Source organism: Cetorhinus maximus, chromosome 2 (assembly GCF_964194155.1).
Source record: "Cetorhinus maximus chromosome 2, sCetMax3.hap1.1, whole genome shotgun sequence".
Taxonomy (NCBI): Eukaryota; Metazoa; Chordata; class Chondrichthyes; order Lamniformes; family Cetorhinidae; genus Cetorhinus; species Cetorhinus maximus.
Window position 1 is genome coordinate 167293039 of NC_135880.1, and position 19251 is coordinate 167312289.

At 42.2% G+C, this 19251-nt stretch overlaps 1 protein-coding gene across 1 annotated transcript in view; it reads left to right on the forward strand.

Moving 5' to 3' along the window:
• The window catches only part of dnah6 (dynein, axonemal, heavy chain 6), a 424069-nt gene that overhangs the window by 285335 nt on the left and 119483 nt on the right, over positions 1-19251 (forward strand). Inside the window, exons 52-55 of the mRNA XM_078570618.1 lie at positions 3639-3842; positions 12738-12863; positions 16780-16944; positions 18958-19025. Of these exons, the coding sequence (XP_078426744.1) occupies positions 3639-3842; positions 12738-12863; positions 16780-16944; positions 18958-19025 (563 nt within the window). The remainder of the gene's footprint in view (positions 1-3638; positions 3843-12737; positions 12864-16779; positions 16945-18957; positions 19026-19251) is intronic.

The following is a 19251-nucleotide window of genomic DNA, read 5'->3' on the forward strand; positions in this document are numbered from 1 at the left end:
TCTCCGTACTGTATAACCTTATTTTCTCTATCCCTCTCTTTACTGCCTAAGTGTGGAAATGACATTACAAACCCTTCTTCTTCATTTTGAGTGCGTGCAAATAAACTAACCCTTTGATTCATCCTATCTCGAGTTTATTGTGGGGTTATTAATAGAAACTTGGATTGCACAATAACTGAGAGGGTGGGGAAATACGCCACCACTTATAAAGAGGGAAAGAAATCAAAACACTTTTCTGTTTACAGATGGGTGGTGAGAGGAGAAATTAGTGCCTTTTAAATTAAAGCCCCCTCCTATCCATAACAATAGACTAATGAATAAGGTCAGAGCATGTTGAGTCAAGAGACAAACAATAGAATGGATAACTGACTAGCTGAAAGACAGAAGGGAGAGAGTGGGGTAAACGGTAATTATTTAAGAGTTGCAGAATGTGAGAAGTGAGTCCCACAAAGATCAGGGACTACTGTTCACAATTTATATTAATGATTCAGACTTTGGAATCAAAAAACAAACATGTAAATTTGCAGATGACAACAAATTGGGAGGGGTAGTCAACACTGAGATGGTCTTCAAGTTACAAGAAGATATTATTAAATTTTCAGAATGGGCATATAGTTGGCAAATGAATTTCAGCATAGAGAAGCATAAGTTACTACATTTTGGTATGAAAAATAATAAAATCACATATTGCTTGAAAAATAAGAATCTAAATGGGGTAGAGGGACAAAAATCTGGGAATACCAGTACACAAATCACTAAAAGTTGTGACACCACCAATAACGCCATAACGAAAGCAAACCAAACACTAGGGTCAGCATCTTCCGGTCAGTGAGCGGGCGCGGGGCCCACTCGCCGACGCGTAAAATGACACGGGGTGACGTTAGGCGTGTGTCCCGACGTCACCCTGCGTCATTTAGATTGTCAGTTTGGTGGGTGCGCATCCGAGTCAGGTGTGTGCCCGCCTACCTGTCAACGGCCTACTGAGGCCATTAAAAAATCAATTGAACTCATTGATGGACTTGCCCGTCCAACTTTAAGGTTAGTGGGCAGGCCGGGAGACCAGGCAGGCTTGTGAAAAAACATGAAACCTTATCGACGGGCGGGATGAGATTTCAGGAGTGGTTTAAAAAATGCAGAATATTTTACAAAAGAAGTTATGGACATGTCCCAACTCATGTGACAGTGTCACATGAGTGGACGTGGCAGGGAATTTTTTTTCTAATCTTTATTCAAAGTTTTAAATTGGGGCCGATCTCCCTGAGGCTGCACTGTGCCTCAGGGAGATCTGTGCACTCTTTCGCACGCAAACACGAAAGAGCACGTTCCCGGCTGAGGTAATCCCCCTGCCCCCCTGCCCGCACAGGGAGCGCATAGCGCTTCCTGGCGCACGTCACACTGGGCGGGCCTTAATTGGCCTGCCCATGTAAAATAGCAGTGCGCCCCTGACCTGGGGTGCGAATCGGAAGCCCGCCCACTCCCACATTCCCCCCCCTCTCCCCCCCCCACCCCCCGATAGGGGGAATATGTTTCCCTAGGTTTTATTTCTAGAGGAACAGAATTGAAAAGTAGAGAAGTTATGCTAAAGTTGTAATGGCATCTGGTTAGACCACACTTGGAGTATTGTGCGTAGTTATGGTCACCCTATTATAAAAAGGACGTAGAGATATGTTGGAGTGGGTGAAAAATGATTTACAATGATGATACCAGGTCTGTGAGGTTATACCTATCAAGAATAGTCTCTGTCCTCTTGACAAACAAAAACTGAGGAGTGACCTGGTGGAGATTTTTAAAATTATGAAAGTTTATAATAGAGTATGTTCAGAGAGAGTTTCACTGGTCGGGAAGAGCAAAATTAGAGGGCTTCAATTCAAGATAGTCATCAATAAATCAAATAGAAATCAAAGAATGGTGAGATTGTGCAACTCTATACCACAGGGAGCAATTGAGGCAAAAAGTATTAATGAATTTTAAGGAAAGCTAGAATAGAATATGAGAAAGAAGGTAATACAAGGACTGGTATTTTCTGGCCCTGTCACGGCGGGACCCATTGTGGGAAATTCAGTGGCCCAGCCAAAAGTCCATTGACTTTCAACGGGATTGGATGATCTTGGGGGTGGGTGTGGACGGAAAATCCCACCCAAAGTTATTGTCATGTTGAGCAAACACGAGAACATAATTTTTAAAAAACCTGTACGCCCTTTTTAAAAAGGACTCTGGTGATCTTTAAGATGACTGTCACAGGTCACCCGATGTTTGGGATTGCAAGTTGGCCAAGTTTATGGAAGCTTCTAAAAGTTGACTATTATGAACATGCCTTGGCAACATCCTGGTGGAATGTTGGACCTAAATTTGTCTTACCACTAAACAGCAAGGACAAAAAGGCCTCAGACCTTTTGCCTCCAGGACTACCAGGTAACAAAGGAGAACTAATGAAACTGCACACAAAGAAAGTTCTAAGGACCCCTAACTGCTTCTATTGTATGTCATAGGCTTTGAGCATGGGAGATGGAAACTCCTAAACATGAATAGGCTATTGATTGTTTTCATGATGTATAAATGGCCAATCGTCATATGACTGAAACTCTTTGATTTTTGAAAGTCTTTTATTATAAGCCCTGCTTGCTTTTTTGCAGCAGACTGTAGAATGCAAGAGTAATATTAGAAGGAACATCATTGCTAAAATCAGGCTATAACATCTAGTCTTCTACCAAGCCACAAAGCTTGAAGCTTTAAAGCCTCCTTGAAAGCTATTTCCAAGAGATCCTGAGTTTACCTGGAAAAGGGAAACTGGTACTCTGGCTGCAAGTATTATCAGGGCTGTCTACACTGCTTAATCTTTTATGCTGAAGAAATTCCACAAAGTCCTGTTTTCAGTTATCCGGAATCGTCCAAACTTCAGCTCCTGAGTTTAAAAGCTCCTCGGACTGGAATCTTAGAAACACAAACTGTTAACTATTCTGTTTGGTTATAATATTTGTAGAAGTGAAACTCCTTTCTTTTGCTGTATCTTCCTTGTGTGTATGTGGCGTGTGTGAAGTAGCAATAAACCTTTTCCGGAAAAGTGTGTGTGAATAACTAATGCTCCTGGTTTAAAAATCCATGAAAGTCTGCTGCTAGTAACTTTGTAAAAACTGACCATACACATATGGAGTTTGGGAACACACCTCAGTCTTATCTAAATTAAACCACACTGATTATGGATGGAAAGGTAGAATAATTAGGGGGTTTCAGTCTACATCTCTCTCCCAGTTAGGAAAGTTAGGAGAAAGCCCAAGTGCAGCATGAATGTAGGCATGGACTACCAGCATTTATGCTACAAACACACCTGTTTCTGTGTATTTCTATATAACATGTAGATATGTAGTGGATGTCTTACATGTTTCCTACCCTTATGAAGCTTTTACTGTTTGCTCACTGCAGAATTCAGACAGACTCAATATTCTAGTCTGACTTTTATTATAATAAAGAGGTTTGTGAAGCACTTTATATATTTAATTAAGGTACATTTTATTTTTCACTTTTATTGTTGAATAGTTCAAATTGATCCGTCTTCACTGTAAAAAAAAACAAAGTCTATGTGTAGCAACTGTGTTTTACAATTTATCAATTACAGCTGTTGATTTTTTTTAAACTGACAGTTAATAGATACATGGATTAAAGGTTGCACAGAACTGGGAATTCCCATCAGCGCAGACTTCAGCCTTATCAACATCTTAGGTGATGCATTTGAGATTCGTCAGTGGAATACTGATGGTCTGCCCCGTGATAATGTTTCCACTGAGAATGGCATTCTTGTGAAGCGAGGTCATCGGTGGCCCTTGATGATTGATCCACAGGATCAGGTAAGTATACGGCTGAATGATTTGTGGTAACAGATGACATGCCTTTCAGGGGTCTGGAACATTCAATGCTATGATATTACTTTTCAAAAACAATTTTGAAAAAATCCCTTTTTATAGTCATTGATAGTTAATACTGTAGCTAAAAGCTTAACTTAATTGCATTGAATAATGGTTTATTTAAAAGACATGTTGATTGCAATTAAAAATGCATTGCAGATACGAATTGCTGGCTTTTGGCAATACTGATGGCTGTTTGTTCTAAATTTAGTTAGTTCTTATATTTTCAGTATTGTTTTCAATCAAATTGTACAGGCAATTTACATGGATTCTAGAAAAAATTTAATAACATTTTCTCAATCCATATGCTCTAAGAATTGAGGAGCACTTCTTTTGTAGCACAGTGTCAATTGTATAAATTGTCTAGCTGCTCTTTTCAGCTGCTATCATGATGTGATTGTGTTAACAATTAAGTGCAGGCAGGGAATCTGTAATGTATTTAACTTTCAAATAAACCTCTATGAATACATTCATTTGATAGAAAAATAAAATAAATGTGAGTGCTAGAAATACACTGTTAGAATCAGCAAGTGAAGGACAGACTAATTGTCAGGTCAGTTTAGACTCCGTCCTAATTATCATAATAATAGATACATATTTTTTAACAGTATTGGAACATTTTGAACATTTTTCCGCTGGTAAGATTGGAAAAAAGAGCTCTGTCTAAGTGCTTGTTTTTTGAGCAAAGAGTATTCACACAAGTTTCTGAAGAAGACACTGAGATAAAAGATGGTTACAATATTAACAATGTAGGCACTGCAGTTATTTTCCCAAGGACAGAAACACCAATAGGAATTTGTTAGTCTATTTAGGTAATTAATAATCACCTAGCGCCAGTTTTGTTGGCAAGTCTCTGGTCCTGAGTGCTGAACAGGGTTAGCCCCTCCCCTCTTCTGTGAACACAGAGAGATAAAAATAGGGGTATTGACAGTCTGATCTTTAAATAGGAAGCTGCTAACAGAAACTTTTGATAGAGTCAGATGTTTAGGATGCAGCAAGGTAGTTAGAATTTTATTTAAGTAAAGCAAAGTGGCTAACTGATCAAAAGAAGCACAGCCTGTTCATTATTTTATATTGTTTTGCAAACTTATGCTGATTAAGTAAGCCTGATCATAATTGATCTATATGTTCACTTGATATCTGTGAAATAACACAGCCTAACATTTCAAAACTAGCTTCGTTGTACCAAACATTTTCTTAATCCAAGCTCTAAAAGATTGGAGCGGTCAGGTTAAGTTATGTCCTTAAGTCCCTGGCATGGGACGTCAACCTATGACCTTCTAACTCAAAAGCTGAGAGAGCTACTTCTGAGCCATGGCTGTCATTTAAAAATGCTAGCCGACTGAGATTAATGTAATGGGGGAAGCCTGGGAGATGCTGCACTTAGAACTCAGCTCTATATCTAAGGAGGTTTTGACCATCATCAAGAAGATGGATAATAATAGTGTGAATAATCACATTTTCATATATATATTTTTATATAGATAGATAGATATTCAAAGAAGTTAAGAATGTACACAGTGTCCAGGAAGATGGTGGAAACACTCAGCAAGTCAGGTAGCATCTGTGGAAAGAGAAACAAAATTAATGAGTTCTCCCAGGCCATTGGAGGTGGGTTTGCAGGCAAGTGGCGCAGGGAGGTCCCAGGAATTGACATTGGGTTGGGATCCCAGCATGATCCCTCCCTCTGCCGACTTTCTTTGGTTAGATTGAAGAAGAATAGGGAATCCCTTTGCATCTGTCAAGTAAGTAATTAAGAAGTGGTTGAGGTTGTTAAGAAGCAAATTTTGAGCTCCTTTAAGAATGAGTCCTGAATTTCACAGCTATGGAACTTGTTTTCCGACCTGTCAGCAAATCTCTAGGGTCAGAGGTGAGTGCCCAGTGGTGAGAGCTTCTTCAGTGAAACTGACAGGCAGGGAAGGCTTTAATCAATTACACTGAATAGCTTTAGCCATGGCCACTGTGAGACAGGGTAGATGCAGGAAGGATGTTCCCGATGGTGGGGGAGTCCTGAACCAGGGGTCACAGTCTGAGGATATGGGGTAGACCATTTAGGACTGAGATGAGGAGAAATTTCTTCACCCAGAGAGTGGTGAGCCTGTGGAATTCATTACCACAGAAAGTAGTTGAGACCAAAACATTGAATGTTTTCAAGAAAGAGTTAGATATAGCTCTTGTGGCAAAAGGGATCAAAAGGTATGGGGAGAACGTGGGAGCAGGCTATTGTGTTGGATGATCAGCCATGATCATAATGAATGGTGGAATAGGCTCCAAGGGCCAAATGGCCTACTCCTCCTCCTAGTTTCTATGTTTCTATGAGACTGCAGTTCAAAGCACCTCTTCTCCCAGAGAGTGCTTTCTCTGTTTGCCAAGTGATTGTCTACTTCTTGGAAGGCACTTTACCTGTCTAGCTTCATTCATCTTCAGCTCCACTTCCTTGCTCCCAGCCTTCACCAGGCCATGGGAGCAGCTTAGACAACACAACTTTCCACTTGTACTGATGTTCAGGGGCAGTAACCACACTGCTCCACCAGCAGCAGGAGCAACACCAGCAGCACTAGCTGCTTTCTCCTCAGCTGCATGCTTCTACACAGAACAGAGATAGACACCAAGATCCAGTTGGAAAAAAGTGAGACCCTCAACGCATGCGGGGGATCAACTCTCTAGACATGTCCAAGTACCAGTACCTCTGGAGGGTCAAGCTCTCATTGTAGGTTGTTGCTGACATCTGCAACCTCCTGGAAGAAGACCTGTTTTCCAGCGGACCAAGTGGGCACACATTGTCAGTTGTTGTCAAGGTGTCTGTAACTGGAAAACCACCCCACCCCATTCAACCATCCCTCCTCCATCCTGACTTTCCGTAGCAGGCCTTTCATCAAGCTGTGTGCTCTCTTCTGTGAGGAGAGAAAGCAGAGAAAGTGTTCATAATGGCTTGTATGGAGAGAAGGAAAGGAAACCATTTGTGGAGCATGACCATGAGGCATGGGTACGAGAGGGCAATAGATGAGGATGGGTGTGATTGTTGTATGCTCAGATGGATTTGTGAAGTGCCTGCAGGGCGAGGAATGACTAGCTGCAAGGTGTGTTGACCTGAGGTGTAACGTGCAGAAGACCTTGCTGGAAAAGTTGGAGGGCTGGATTTTGCAGGCCACTGCAGTCCCCTGCCACATCTCAGAATCACAGAGTCCCTCAGTCTGCACCGAAACATGAGAAACACCTGACCTACCTACTTAATCCCATTTACCAGCATTTGGCCCATAGCCTTGAATGTTATGACGTGCCAAGTGCTCATCCAGGTACTTTTTAAAGGATGTGAGGCAACCCGCCTCTACCACCCTCCCAGGCAGTGCATTCTAGACCGTCACCACCCTCTGGGTGAAAAAGTTTTTCCTCACATCCCCCCTAAACCTCCTGCCTTGACTTATGTCCCCTCGCGACTGACCCTTCAACTAAGGGGAACAGCTGCTCTCTATCCACCCTGTCCATGCCCCTCATAATCTTGTACACCTCTAACAGGTCGCCCCTCAGTCTTCTCTGCTCCAACGAAAACAACCCAAGTCTATCCAACCTCTCTTCATAACTTTAATGTTTCATCCCAGGCAACATCCTGGTGAATCTCCTCTGCACCCCCTCCAGTGCAATCACATCCTTCCTATAATGTGGCGACCAGAACTGCACACAGTACTCCAGCTGTGGCCTCACCAAAGTTCTATATAACTCCAACATGATCTGCTTACTTTTGTAATCTATGCCTTGATTGATAAAGGCAAGTGTCCCATATGCGTTTTTCACCACCCCACGAACATGCCCCTCTGCCTTCAGAGATCCATGGACACACATGCCAAGGTCCCTTTGTTCCTCAGAACTTCTTAGTGTCATGTTGTTCATTAAATACTTCCTTATCAAATTACTCCTTCCAAAGTGTATCACCTCACACTTTTCAGGGTTAAATTCCATCTGCCACTTATTTGCCCATTTGACCATCCCGTCTATATCTTCCTGTAGCCCAAGACACGCAACCTCACTGTTAACCACCCGGCCAATCTTTGTGTCATCTACAAACTTACTAATCCTACCCCCCACATAGGCATCTATGTCATTTATATAAATGATGAATAATAGGGGACCCAGCATAGATCTTTGTGGTACGCCACTGGACACTGGCTTCCAGTCACTAAAGTATCCTTTTGTCATCACCCTCTGTCTCCTACAACTCAGCCAATTTTGAATCCACCTTATCAAATTACCTTGTAACCCATGTGCCTTTGCCTTCTTTATAAGTCTCCCATGTGGGCCCTTGTCAAAGGCTTTGCTGAAATCCATATAAACTACATCAACTACACTACCCTCATCTACACACTTGGTCACCTCCTCAAAAAATTCAATCAAATTTGTTAGGCATGACCTCCCTCTGACAAAGCCATGCTGACTATCCCTGATCAAACCTTGCCTCTCCAAGTGGAGATAGATTCTCTCCTTCAGAATTTTCTCCAATAGTTTCCCTACCACTGATGTGAGACTCACTGGCCTGTAGTTCCCTGGCTTATCTCTACAATCCTTCTTAAATAGCGGAACCACATTAGCTGTTCTCCAGTCCTCTGGCACCTCCCCTGTGGCCAGAGAGGAATTAAAAATTTGGGTCAGAGCACCTGCGATCTCCTCCCTTGCCTCCCTCAATAGTCTGGGACCTGGAGATTTGTCCACTTTTAAGCCTACAACACCTCCAATACCTTGTCACTCCCTATATCAATTTGCTCAAGAACTTCGCAGTCTCTCTCCCCGAGTTTGATGCCTTCATCCTCATTCTCTTGGATGAAGATAGATGTGCAGTATTCGTTCAACTCTGTTCATCTGGCTCCACCCATAGATTACCCCCTTGGTCCCTAATGGGCCCTACTCTTTCCCTGGTTATCCTCTTCCCATTGATATACTTATAACATATCTTGGGATTTTCCCTACTTTTACCAGCCAGAGCTTTCTCATATCCCCTCTTTGCTCTCCTAATTGCTTTCTTAAGCTCCACCCTGCACTTTCTGTACTCCACTAACATCTCCGCTGATTTGCTTCCCTTGTACCTGCTAAAAGCCTCTCTTTTCCTTCTCATTGTATCCTGAATATCTTTGGTCATCCATGGTTCTCTGGGCTTGTTACTCCTTCCTTTCACCCTAGAGGGAACATGTTGTGCCTGTACCCTCCCCATTTCCTTTTTGAACGCCCCCCACTGCTCCTCTGTAGATTTTCCCACAAGTAGCTGTTCCTAGTCTGCCTTGGCCAGATCCTGCCTTATTTTACTAAAGTCTGCTCTCCCCCAATCCAAAACATTTTTTTGCAACTTGTCTATTTCTTTGTCCATAACAAGCGTAAATTGTACCATGTTGTGGTCGCTATCACTAAAGTGCTCCCCCATCACCACCTCAGCCACCTGTCCGTCTTTATTCCCCAGAATTAGGTCCAGCACTGCGCCATCCCTTCCCTCCCCTCGGCTAAAAGGTTGTTGGGGAGCCCACCCACCATCCCGATGGCTGCAGCCCATTAACACTGGGAGCATTGTTAATTGCCTTAATGCGATACCTCGTCCCCTTTCTCGGAAGGAATTCCTGCCTGAGAGAGCTGCGGGCCAAACAATGGCCGGCAGCTTTGTAGTCCCAGTGGTGCTTGCTGGGAATTGTGGCCACTGCTGGAAATATAAGCAGTGCCACCACGCCGAGGAGCCCAGGAGAGTCCAAGGTTGGGGGCTTCGGTGAGAGGTTGAGGGCCAGGTTCAAGAGGCTGGCAGATGATTAAGTGGGGGGTGGGGGGTGGTGGGGGGTGGCAGGGGTGGGGTGGGGGGGATGACCTTGGAAGGGGGTTGCCTTCAATGGGCCCAAGGAGCTTGCAAATGAGATCCACCCCCCACCTTCTGACTTGCCCAACATCAACCTGCACAGATAGAGCTGTGGGCTTTCAGCATGGTGTAGGCCCCCCTCACCTCAGGGTAGGTACTGGCTGGGCTGGGATGAAGCACTAAAGTGGCCAGTAATTGGACACTTAAGGGTCTCAATAGGCCCAAGGGCAGGCAGACCACCCAATGCCTCCCCTAACCCCTGTAAAATTTCAGACAGTCCAGGGGTGAGTAGGTAGACAGCAGGAAAGACATCTGTATTTTAAGTGCTGCCCCACTTTCAAATCCACCAACAGGGGAGCATAAAATCCAGCCCAGAGTGCGGAGCTTGGCATTCGAAAGTGTTATGCCACTCACCTGTCATGCCATCCTGAAGCCTTGGATCTCTAGTTGGGAGGACGCACACTCCTGCTGCTGACTTCCTTGACCACTTCCATCCACACCTGCTTGGTTGAAGAGAGCTTACCTCACTGCATTCCCACAGATCCCACTGCAGGATTTCTAAGTGAGAGTGAGAGACTAGTAGTGGGACAGCCTTCCCAGTTCTCCTCTCAATTCCTGTGGGTGCTGCAGCCTCAAAACTCCATGTGCTATGAGCTTTTCAAAAACATGCTGTGGTCCCTTTAATTAGAGATCCTTCCTTTGACATATTGGACCTGTCATCCCTAATTAGTTGGGAAGCCTGGAGGCGGGCTGCTAATTGGTTTGCCCTGATAAAGAGCAACAACAAAGTGTGTACATTGAGTGTCAGATTCCTACCCAATCATAGTCCCACTATTGCAATAGGGACTTAGTTGGCAAGATTCCACCCGCATTTTTGGGTCAATGATGTTTTGTCAGAATTCTGAGTATTTCTGACTCAGTATTTCTAGCATTTTCTGTTTTCTTACAGTACATAGCAACTGGATCACCATATATTTTTCCCCACAATTGACTAGGGTTCAGACAGGATCAAGATTCCCCTACCAGGAACAAAAACCATTGGGCAGAGTTTTGCCCTCATCGGGCGGGGATGGACGGGAGCGGTCAGAAAGTTGACTGCCGCCCACTATCGAGGCCAGACCACGATTTCTCACTGGCGGGCCAATTAAGGCACATCCAACGTGAAATGCGTGCTTCAGCACTCAGTGCTGCCTGTGCCGGGGCTAGGCGGGTGGTGGGGGTGGAGGAGGTCATAGCGCAAGTTCATGCATGCGTGCAGGTGTGCTCTGGAAAAGCTCCCTGAGGCACAGAGCTGAAGATATGAAAAATTAAAAATAAAGAATTTTAACGTGTTAAAAAACATGTCCTCTCATGTGGCTCTTTCAAATGACCAGGGACATGTTTGAAATGAGTATGAAATCATTTTTTTAAATGACAGATCGAAACCTCACCTCACCCGTGGATGAGATTTTGCAAAAAACACAACCATAAGGTTGGACGGGCAGTGAAAAATTTGAATCAATTAGATTGTTAATGGCCTTAATTGTCGGCGGGCTGCTGCCAACTCCTGTGCGCACCCGCCAACCAAAATATCACGCGATCGCGCAATGACGTCGGGACACTTGCCTGACATTATCGTGCGTCATTTTATGCTCGTTCGGATCGGGCGCACGCCTGCCCGACGAGCGAAAAATTCTGCCCATTATCTCTCCTGCCTATTCTTCTCATTATTTTACAAACACCTTAATTGGATCAGCCCTTAACCTCTTCGCCTGCAGGGAATACAACCCCAGGTTTGCTACAATAGCCTCTCATTATAGCCCGGTGCATTGCAGCCTTTCTCTAAGGCCAGTGTATCCTTTGCAAGGTAGGTTGCCCAAAATGGAACACAATGGAACACTGGTTTTGAGAGCCTCTGATGAAGAAAGGCACTAACATTCCAAAATCATGGGCTGAGCTTACTGTTCTTGGTGCATCCACTGTAGTCTTCAAGTATGCAGCATATATCTGCATATCAGGTGGGAATTTACTTGAATCTGGAAATTGTGGTTGTATACAGGACTCTTTAAAGTGAACTTTATTTGAAGTATGATTTGCAAGTTACTTCATGATAAGTTTGTGTTGGTTCTGGTTTGTGTTAAGTAAAAGTTACAAAAAGTATAATCCTGTTGTAATTTCTTCATTTGGGAGTTGTTTGGTAAATTTGGTTATTTTGGTTTATGGTTCCTCAATAGGGATCGTAACATCATTTTTGATCGCTTTCTGTACCTATGAGCTAGCTTTTAATATCTCATTGACTTCTCATTTCCATTTATCCACACTCATAATACATCCTCTTTAGATTAAGCTCTTCTTCGTGATTCTTACAATGTCGACTATCTCATATTTTGTTTGTCTAGCCTTATGCAAATTTCTATTCCTTTCATGATACACTACCATTTCCAAATTTTGATGTATTTCCCACTGTCAGGGACAGACCATACTGGCTCTGAAAGAAAGGGGATTGACAATAATGTGACTCTATTGGACAGGAAATCACAAGGTTATTTATTTATTTTTTGTAATGTAACATACATACACGTATTTTTTTTTTTGCATAGACAACGGAACCACATGTAAGCAAAACATATCCCTGCCCTAGCTGTACTTTTCTTCCTCTTTCAAACAATCCAATAGTCTCTTCTGACAATTCTTCAGCTCTCAAGTTGAGGCAGATATTAAAGTGCATCTGATTAACTAATGCAGTGATGCAGACAGTGTCTTCCTGCTGGCCGAGAGTGAAAATTGATCAGCCGCAAAATACATTGTGATAGTAACCTTATGGATGTTAGTAAAATCCAGGTGGTAATTCTAAACTGTCAATCTGGCTGGGCTCTGATTCTACACACTATTCTTTCAAAATTGAACTCCCAATGGGAATTGAAAGAGCTAGTGAAAGAGTAGCAAACCTCAACCCTTGTTTTAAAGAATGTTTATGTTTACATTTTATATAAAGTCTTTGATAATGCATTCACAATTATGACTTGTCTACACAGGCAAATCGTTGGATAAGAAACATGGAAACTAAAAATGGCTTGAAGATAATCAAGCTAACAGACTCTGCCTTCTTACGTACATTAGAAAATGGTATTCGGCTTGGCATGCCGATACTGTTAGAAGAGGTAAATATATTCTGGCTCTTTGCATTTTTAATCTCACCCAAGTAACTCAGCACCCAAGCATTATTCAAGTAATGTCACCAAGTATAGAATCTCCAAGGCATGCATTGTAAAAGCTCGTAAAAATGGCTGCACATATTTGGTCTATTTTACTTCAGATTTCGCAAATCTGACATCACACTTTGTTGTAGATGCAAAACAAAATTAAGAAGTCAAGTGCTCAAACATGCAAGGAGCTGTGTGTGTCAGACAGTTAAAAAGGACAGAAAACTGAAGACAGAGTCGGAGCAGAGATTCACAATTCGATGGCCAAGCTTCAGTTTTGCCAGAGCTGACCAGGCTGTTTAATGTGGTTTATTAAAGAAGTCAGACAAAAGAGGCTCTGGGGAATTTGTGTCAGCAAGGCTGTCACCTTCTGACCTCATATCTGAAACTTAACAAGCACTTTGCAATTTGCATAGTTCTCGCAGCAATGAAAAATTAAACCAATTGATCTGAGGCTCTGATCACTTAAAATTTATATGCTGTGGGCGTAAGGATATACAACTACACTAATTATATTAACTAATAACAGATCATGTTTTACATGGTACAACACTTCTGTCCTTACAAAACGTGCACGATCCTACTTAGCAAGATCACTGGAAATCCATATTAATGCACTTGTATACAAATAGTTATATATATATTTATTAATATCTGTATATTTATTAATATAACAGTTAATTATAAATATACATTCAAGAGAGCTGCAGCTTTCCGACTCAAAATTTATGGTGCTTGCACATGGTTTCCATACATGAAACAGGCAATTAGGCTTCCAATATTATGAACAGGAAGTGCATCACCCACCAGATTTGTATAGACAAAAAATAGGCATTTAGTGCGCTTGTTAGACACTATGTATGTACAAATAGATGCTTAACACCTGCTCTGTGCCAGCTGCATTCAAGAGAATAGGTGTCTACATCCAACCTACAGGCCCTCACCAAAAATGTAAGTTTAAAAAAACACTTCCCTGAATGTGGAGCAGGAACTTGCAGAACTGCTGGCTCTCAGCCTCTCTCTCCCTGCCCTGACCAGTGATCAATCCGCCCACCCTGCCCAACCCGTCTCACCAATTGTCCCAACTGTCTCTCCTTCCTGTTACCAGATAGATGACCACCCAATCTCCCAATCAATCATCTTCTAGTTGCAAAGTCACTCCTGTTGTAATATGCTGGTCCTCTCGATGTGCTGTCCCACTCACTTAACTGACAGTCTATGTACTGCAATCTCACCATGAGGGATCCATCTGCTTACCAGCTCTTTATCTGAGCACTGTATCTTAACAGCTTTTCTGCAGCATTCTCAACATTCTCTGATACTTCGACTCCATTGTAGTGTGACCAAAACGTTGAGGGTTGTCTCATGCCATGTAGCATGATCTAAGATTGTTTACCATGTCGTACCTGTACTTAATCTTGCTGCTACTCTGAGCATCATGCCGTTTAGAAGGAACCACTGCTACTATATCATGTCTGCTTTTATGATATAAAAGGCACCAATCACTGGTAAGGTATTGTGCAAACACATTGTGGGTTCATTTATTAACTCTCGGCTCATGTGAACAGAGACCCATGGATAGGAAGCTTGAAGACATCGGAGCCGTGTTGTCTGTGTTCTGCTCCAGGCCAAAGTGAAACTGGACTGGATTGCATGACACACTTCCTTTCTAGTGAACAGCAAGCTGCTATCCCTTAAAGGCACATTACAACAGTTCGTCTCTCTTTTTTTCTTCCCTCCCTCTTAGTTACATCCCCTTTGTCCCAATTCCTCCTGATTGTCTCTCCTTCCCATTCAACAACTTAGCTGAGGGCCATTGTTGCTGAAACAGCAGACAGAAATTTGAGCTAGTGAGCTGCCCAGTTGCACTCATGGAGTGTTATCAATAAAGATTGAGGCCCAATATTGGATGCTCTTTGCAATTACTCGTTCCCTGCACCCAGTTCACGTGCAAACCAGTACAAATGATTTGCCAGGCCCAGGTGTCACATTATCAAATGTGCAAATTTTGTGTCTCACTTCAAAAAAAATTAGGCAGAATACCGATAATTTCCAAATCAAGAATGTGCTAACCCTTAACTGTCAATTATTTGTGAGAAGTCAGTATCTCTGTGCTTACACTTGGACAGATAAGACACCAGAACATGTAACAATTAAGGTCACTCATTTAGAGTTTTCACAGAAAAATGGACAGATTTGTGAAATTTCGTCTCAAGAAAGTTAATAAAAACCTTAGAGTTTCCATGTAATGCAAAACCAGTAAGTCACCTCTTCAGTAGCCCAGCTGATTCATTTTACGTTATGTGACATAACACCCTGTTGATTTGCAACTGCTCATCAACTGAGCATATGACATTGGTAATATAACAACAAAAGTGGTACAATAGTATGCATTTCATAACAAAAATAAAAATACCTGGAAAAACTCAGCAGGTCTGACAGCATCTGCGGAGAGGAACACAGTTAACGTTTCGAGTCTGTATGACTCTTCAACAGAACTAAGGAAAAATAGAAAAGAGGTGAAATATAAGCTGGTTTAAGGGGGGTGGGACAGGTAGAGCTGGATAGAGGGCCAGTGATAGGTGGAGATAGTCAAAAGATGTCATGGACAAAAGAAAAAAGAGGTGTTGAAGGTAGTGATATTACCTAAAGAATCTGCTAATTAAGGGTAGAAAGCAGGACGAGCAAGGTACAGATAGCCCTAGTGGGGGTGGGGTGGGGGGAAAGGATCGAAATAGGCTAAAAGGTAGAGATAAAACAATGGATGGAAATACATTTAAAAATAATGGAAATAGGTGGGAAAAGAAAAATCTATATAAATTATTGGAAGAAAGGGGGTGGAAATGGAGGAGAGAGTTCATGATCTAAAATTGTTGAACTCAATATTCAGTCCGGAAGGCTGTAAAGTGCCTAGTCGGAAGATGAGGTTCTGTTCCTCCAGTTTGCGTTGAGCTTCACTGGAACAATGCAGCAGGCCAAGGACGGACATGTGGGCATGAGAGCAGGGTGGAGTGTTGAAATGGCAAGCGACAGGGAGGTCTGGGTCATGCTTGCGGACAGACCGAAGGTGTTCCGCAAAGCGGTCACCCAGTCTGCGTTTGGTCTCTCCAATGTAGAGGAAACCGCATTGGGAGCAGTGAATGCAGTAGACTAAATTGAGGGAAATGCAAGTGAAACGCTGTTTCACTTAAAAGGAGTGTTTGGGCCCTTGGACGGTGAGGAGAGGGGAAGTAAAGGGGCAGGTGTTGCATCTTCTGCGGTTGCATGGGAAGGTGCCGTGGGAGGGGGTTGAGGTGTAGGGGATGATTTCATGCATTTCATGTTCATCATGCTGCATTTCCCTGCAATATTTAAGCTTCACATTTTTTGATTGGCTGAAACTAATAAAGAATCACATCACCTTCCTTGCTCCACCTCTCTCACCAACATTATTGCAAGACCCCTCCAACTTCATATTTTTCACCTGATCCTGGTACTTACCTTCAATCCAATTAATGATGCCTCCCATCTTGTTGCATACTCTGGGCCTTAAAGAAGGAGACGTACCGATAAAGAAAAAGAGAGGGAAGGGAGACTGAGGCTAAAACAGGAAACTCTGAGGCAGTTAGAAGATATATGCATGTTTCATGAGAATAACCACATTATAATATATGGGTGAAGAAATCAGATCACATTGTGCTCATTTTACATTCATTTCAGGCCAGAAAGCAGGTCTAAATTGTTGAAAATAGTACTGCTGTCATAAAATAGTGTATCCTCCAATTCACTGTGAGAAACACCTTTGTATGTCTGCGAGTATTTGTGCTTTTCCACCATCACACTAAAACAACCATCATTTGTTATTTTGACTTAATATTTTGTTTTTAAATTATAGCTGAGGGAGAGCTTGGACCCATCTCTGGAGCCTATTCTTCTAAATCAGACATTTATGACAGGCGGCAGATTACTCATGCGATTGGGAGATACAGACATTGATTATGACAGAAACTTCAAATTCTACATGACAACCAAAATGTCCAATCCACACTATCTGCCAGAGGTATTTCAGATAATTTTTTTTTGGCAAATTTCTTCGGCCCCCCTCCCTTCTTTCTTTTACTTTAGTCATGCACGTTACGTTATCTATTGAAAGTATGGTTTTAAGCATTGGCAGATCCCTGGATTTTTACCTAAGTGCCTAATCTTCACCAGTGAAGCCAGGCAGTATGGATTGATAGTTATTTACACATGAAAAGACACCATACAGCTAACGCTGATCCATCCAGTGCTCAACCACCTGAAACCTTTTCAATAAAGGTGGTCAATGGTAGAAGTCCTGGCAATTTGACCATTAAGCAAAACTACTATGCAAACAAATAGTATTGAATTGAGTCATGACATCTGGATAGTAAGGCCAAGTTCATTGTACTTATGTAGTGATCTCCTCTTGGGCCAATGTGTGAAGAGTTCCTTTAAGATCATTTTCGCTTAGCCTGTAATTTGCATTTATTTGCCAAAAATTATATTCTTTCCTTTGGTGCAGCTTTACTCCAAGAAGTTTGAAAATACAGAATATTAGTATTCTACCACCAATTTCTGTTCTTGTTTTTTTAAAAATTAAGATTGCACACTGTGATCAGGCTTTAAATAATGCAGAAGGGAGATGGTCATCTGAGTTTGCAGAACTTGAACTTCTTAGTGGTGCAGTGCCCTTAATAATTTTCTCTAGTTTTGTATTGTAAATATCATACTGTATGAGAAAATTGAATTTAATACCATACCTCCAATAGGTAAATTATCATTTTGTGTGTGCAAATATATTTACAGAGACCCAGTCATTCTCTGATACTTCTTCACAATACTTGTGGTGATTCCACAATCCAGACTTCCTACGGGGGTGGGGTGACCATTACAGGCAGCACATCTTGTTAAATCACTGGTGCAGAGCCATGATTTTCTGCCCATTAAAATGAATGGACAAAAGTTCATGAGCTACATGTCTGTGATATCCAAGTTATGTTTCTAAAGAGCCTTGGATTGAGGATTCACTCCTATTGAGTGTTGACTACAATTTTAGATTAGGTTATATTGGTGGAAGCCAAGATTTGCTTGGTGTATATAATTAGATGTAATTAATATCTTTCCTTGTAAATCTGCTCTTACCACACAGTCACTTCTTGATTTTCTATATAAATCTTCCAGACATTATTCTGTTTCATAAACTCAAGAAATACAAAACAGAAAATAATGGAGCAAAATGTACATTGTAATTTTCTGAAGTGTGGGAAATAAAAAACCTTCACTATGGGTGGAATCTTCCAGGCCTACCAGCAGTGGGAAGCTTGGTGGGCGGGGAAACTTAATTTGGCATGAATCCAAAAAATTAGTTTCCTCACGGCAGGATGAGCTTTAAAGCCATGTCAAGCTTCTCGACAAACAATGTCGAGAAGCCGTTTTGCATGTATGAATGCTCATTAAAAGGCCACCTTGCCGGAATCAAGCTCCCCTGCCACCAATGAGAAATTAGAATGTTCACTTTTACAACTGCACATTAAGTGGCATGCATCTGGCAAGTAGACTTCTTCCATGATTAATGGTGATTGCCACTGCATTGTTCTCTTTGGGGAGCATCTGTAAATGTCAGCCTGTGCTTGAGACCGGGTGGTGGCAGTGTAAATTGTGTGGAGGGTGTTCATTGAATGGAGGTTAGTGGGGAACGGTGGAGCGGTGGCCAGGCCAAGGTGGAAGTAATTGTGCAGGCTGTCCGGGTGCCCTTTAAGCATGGCATCCCGACCTTCAGTCCCATACAGTAATGGCAGGGGCAGCAACTTCCTGCCTGCCCCCACCTCGATGTTCACTGTGCTCCACATGGATGCATAAGCAATGTATTGATTAGCTCAAGTTTGCGCATTTTCAGCTGTCCCATCCCCCAGTGGAAATCGCTCCAACTTCCGTTCCCACCGCCAAACTTAGGGTCCAGACTGGAAAATTCAAGCCTATGTGTTTAACATATGTTCATATATTTTATAATTCACCATTTAATTCATCATATAATTTTATCATTTTACTTCAGGTATGTATAAAGGTTACCATTATCAACTTCACTGTGACCAAATCTGGCCTGGAAGATCAGGTGCTAAGGTAAAGTTCTTTGTTTTTTTGTGATCCAACACTTTTCTATCTTACAGATATATTTCCATCATTGGAATGCACCCTGAATCATTTCATTGGAATTTACTTTTCAGTAATCAATAGATGGTACACTATCCAATTCTTTTATGGGCTGAGTTCACAGTGAAGCATGCACTGCATTATAAAACTCATACTGTGTTGTAAGAACCAAGTAATATAAGAAGCTGGCAGGGTA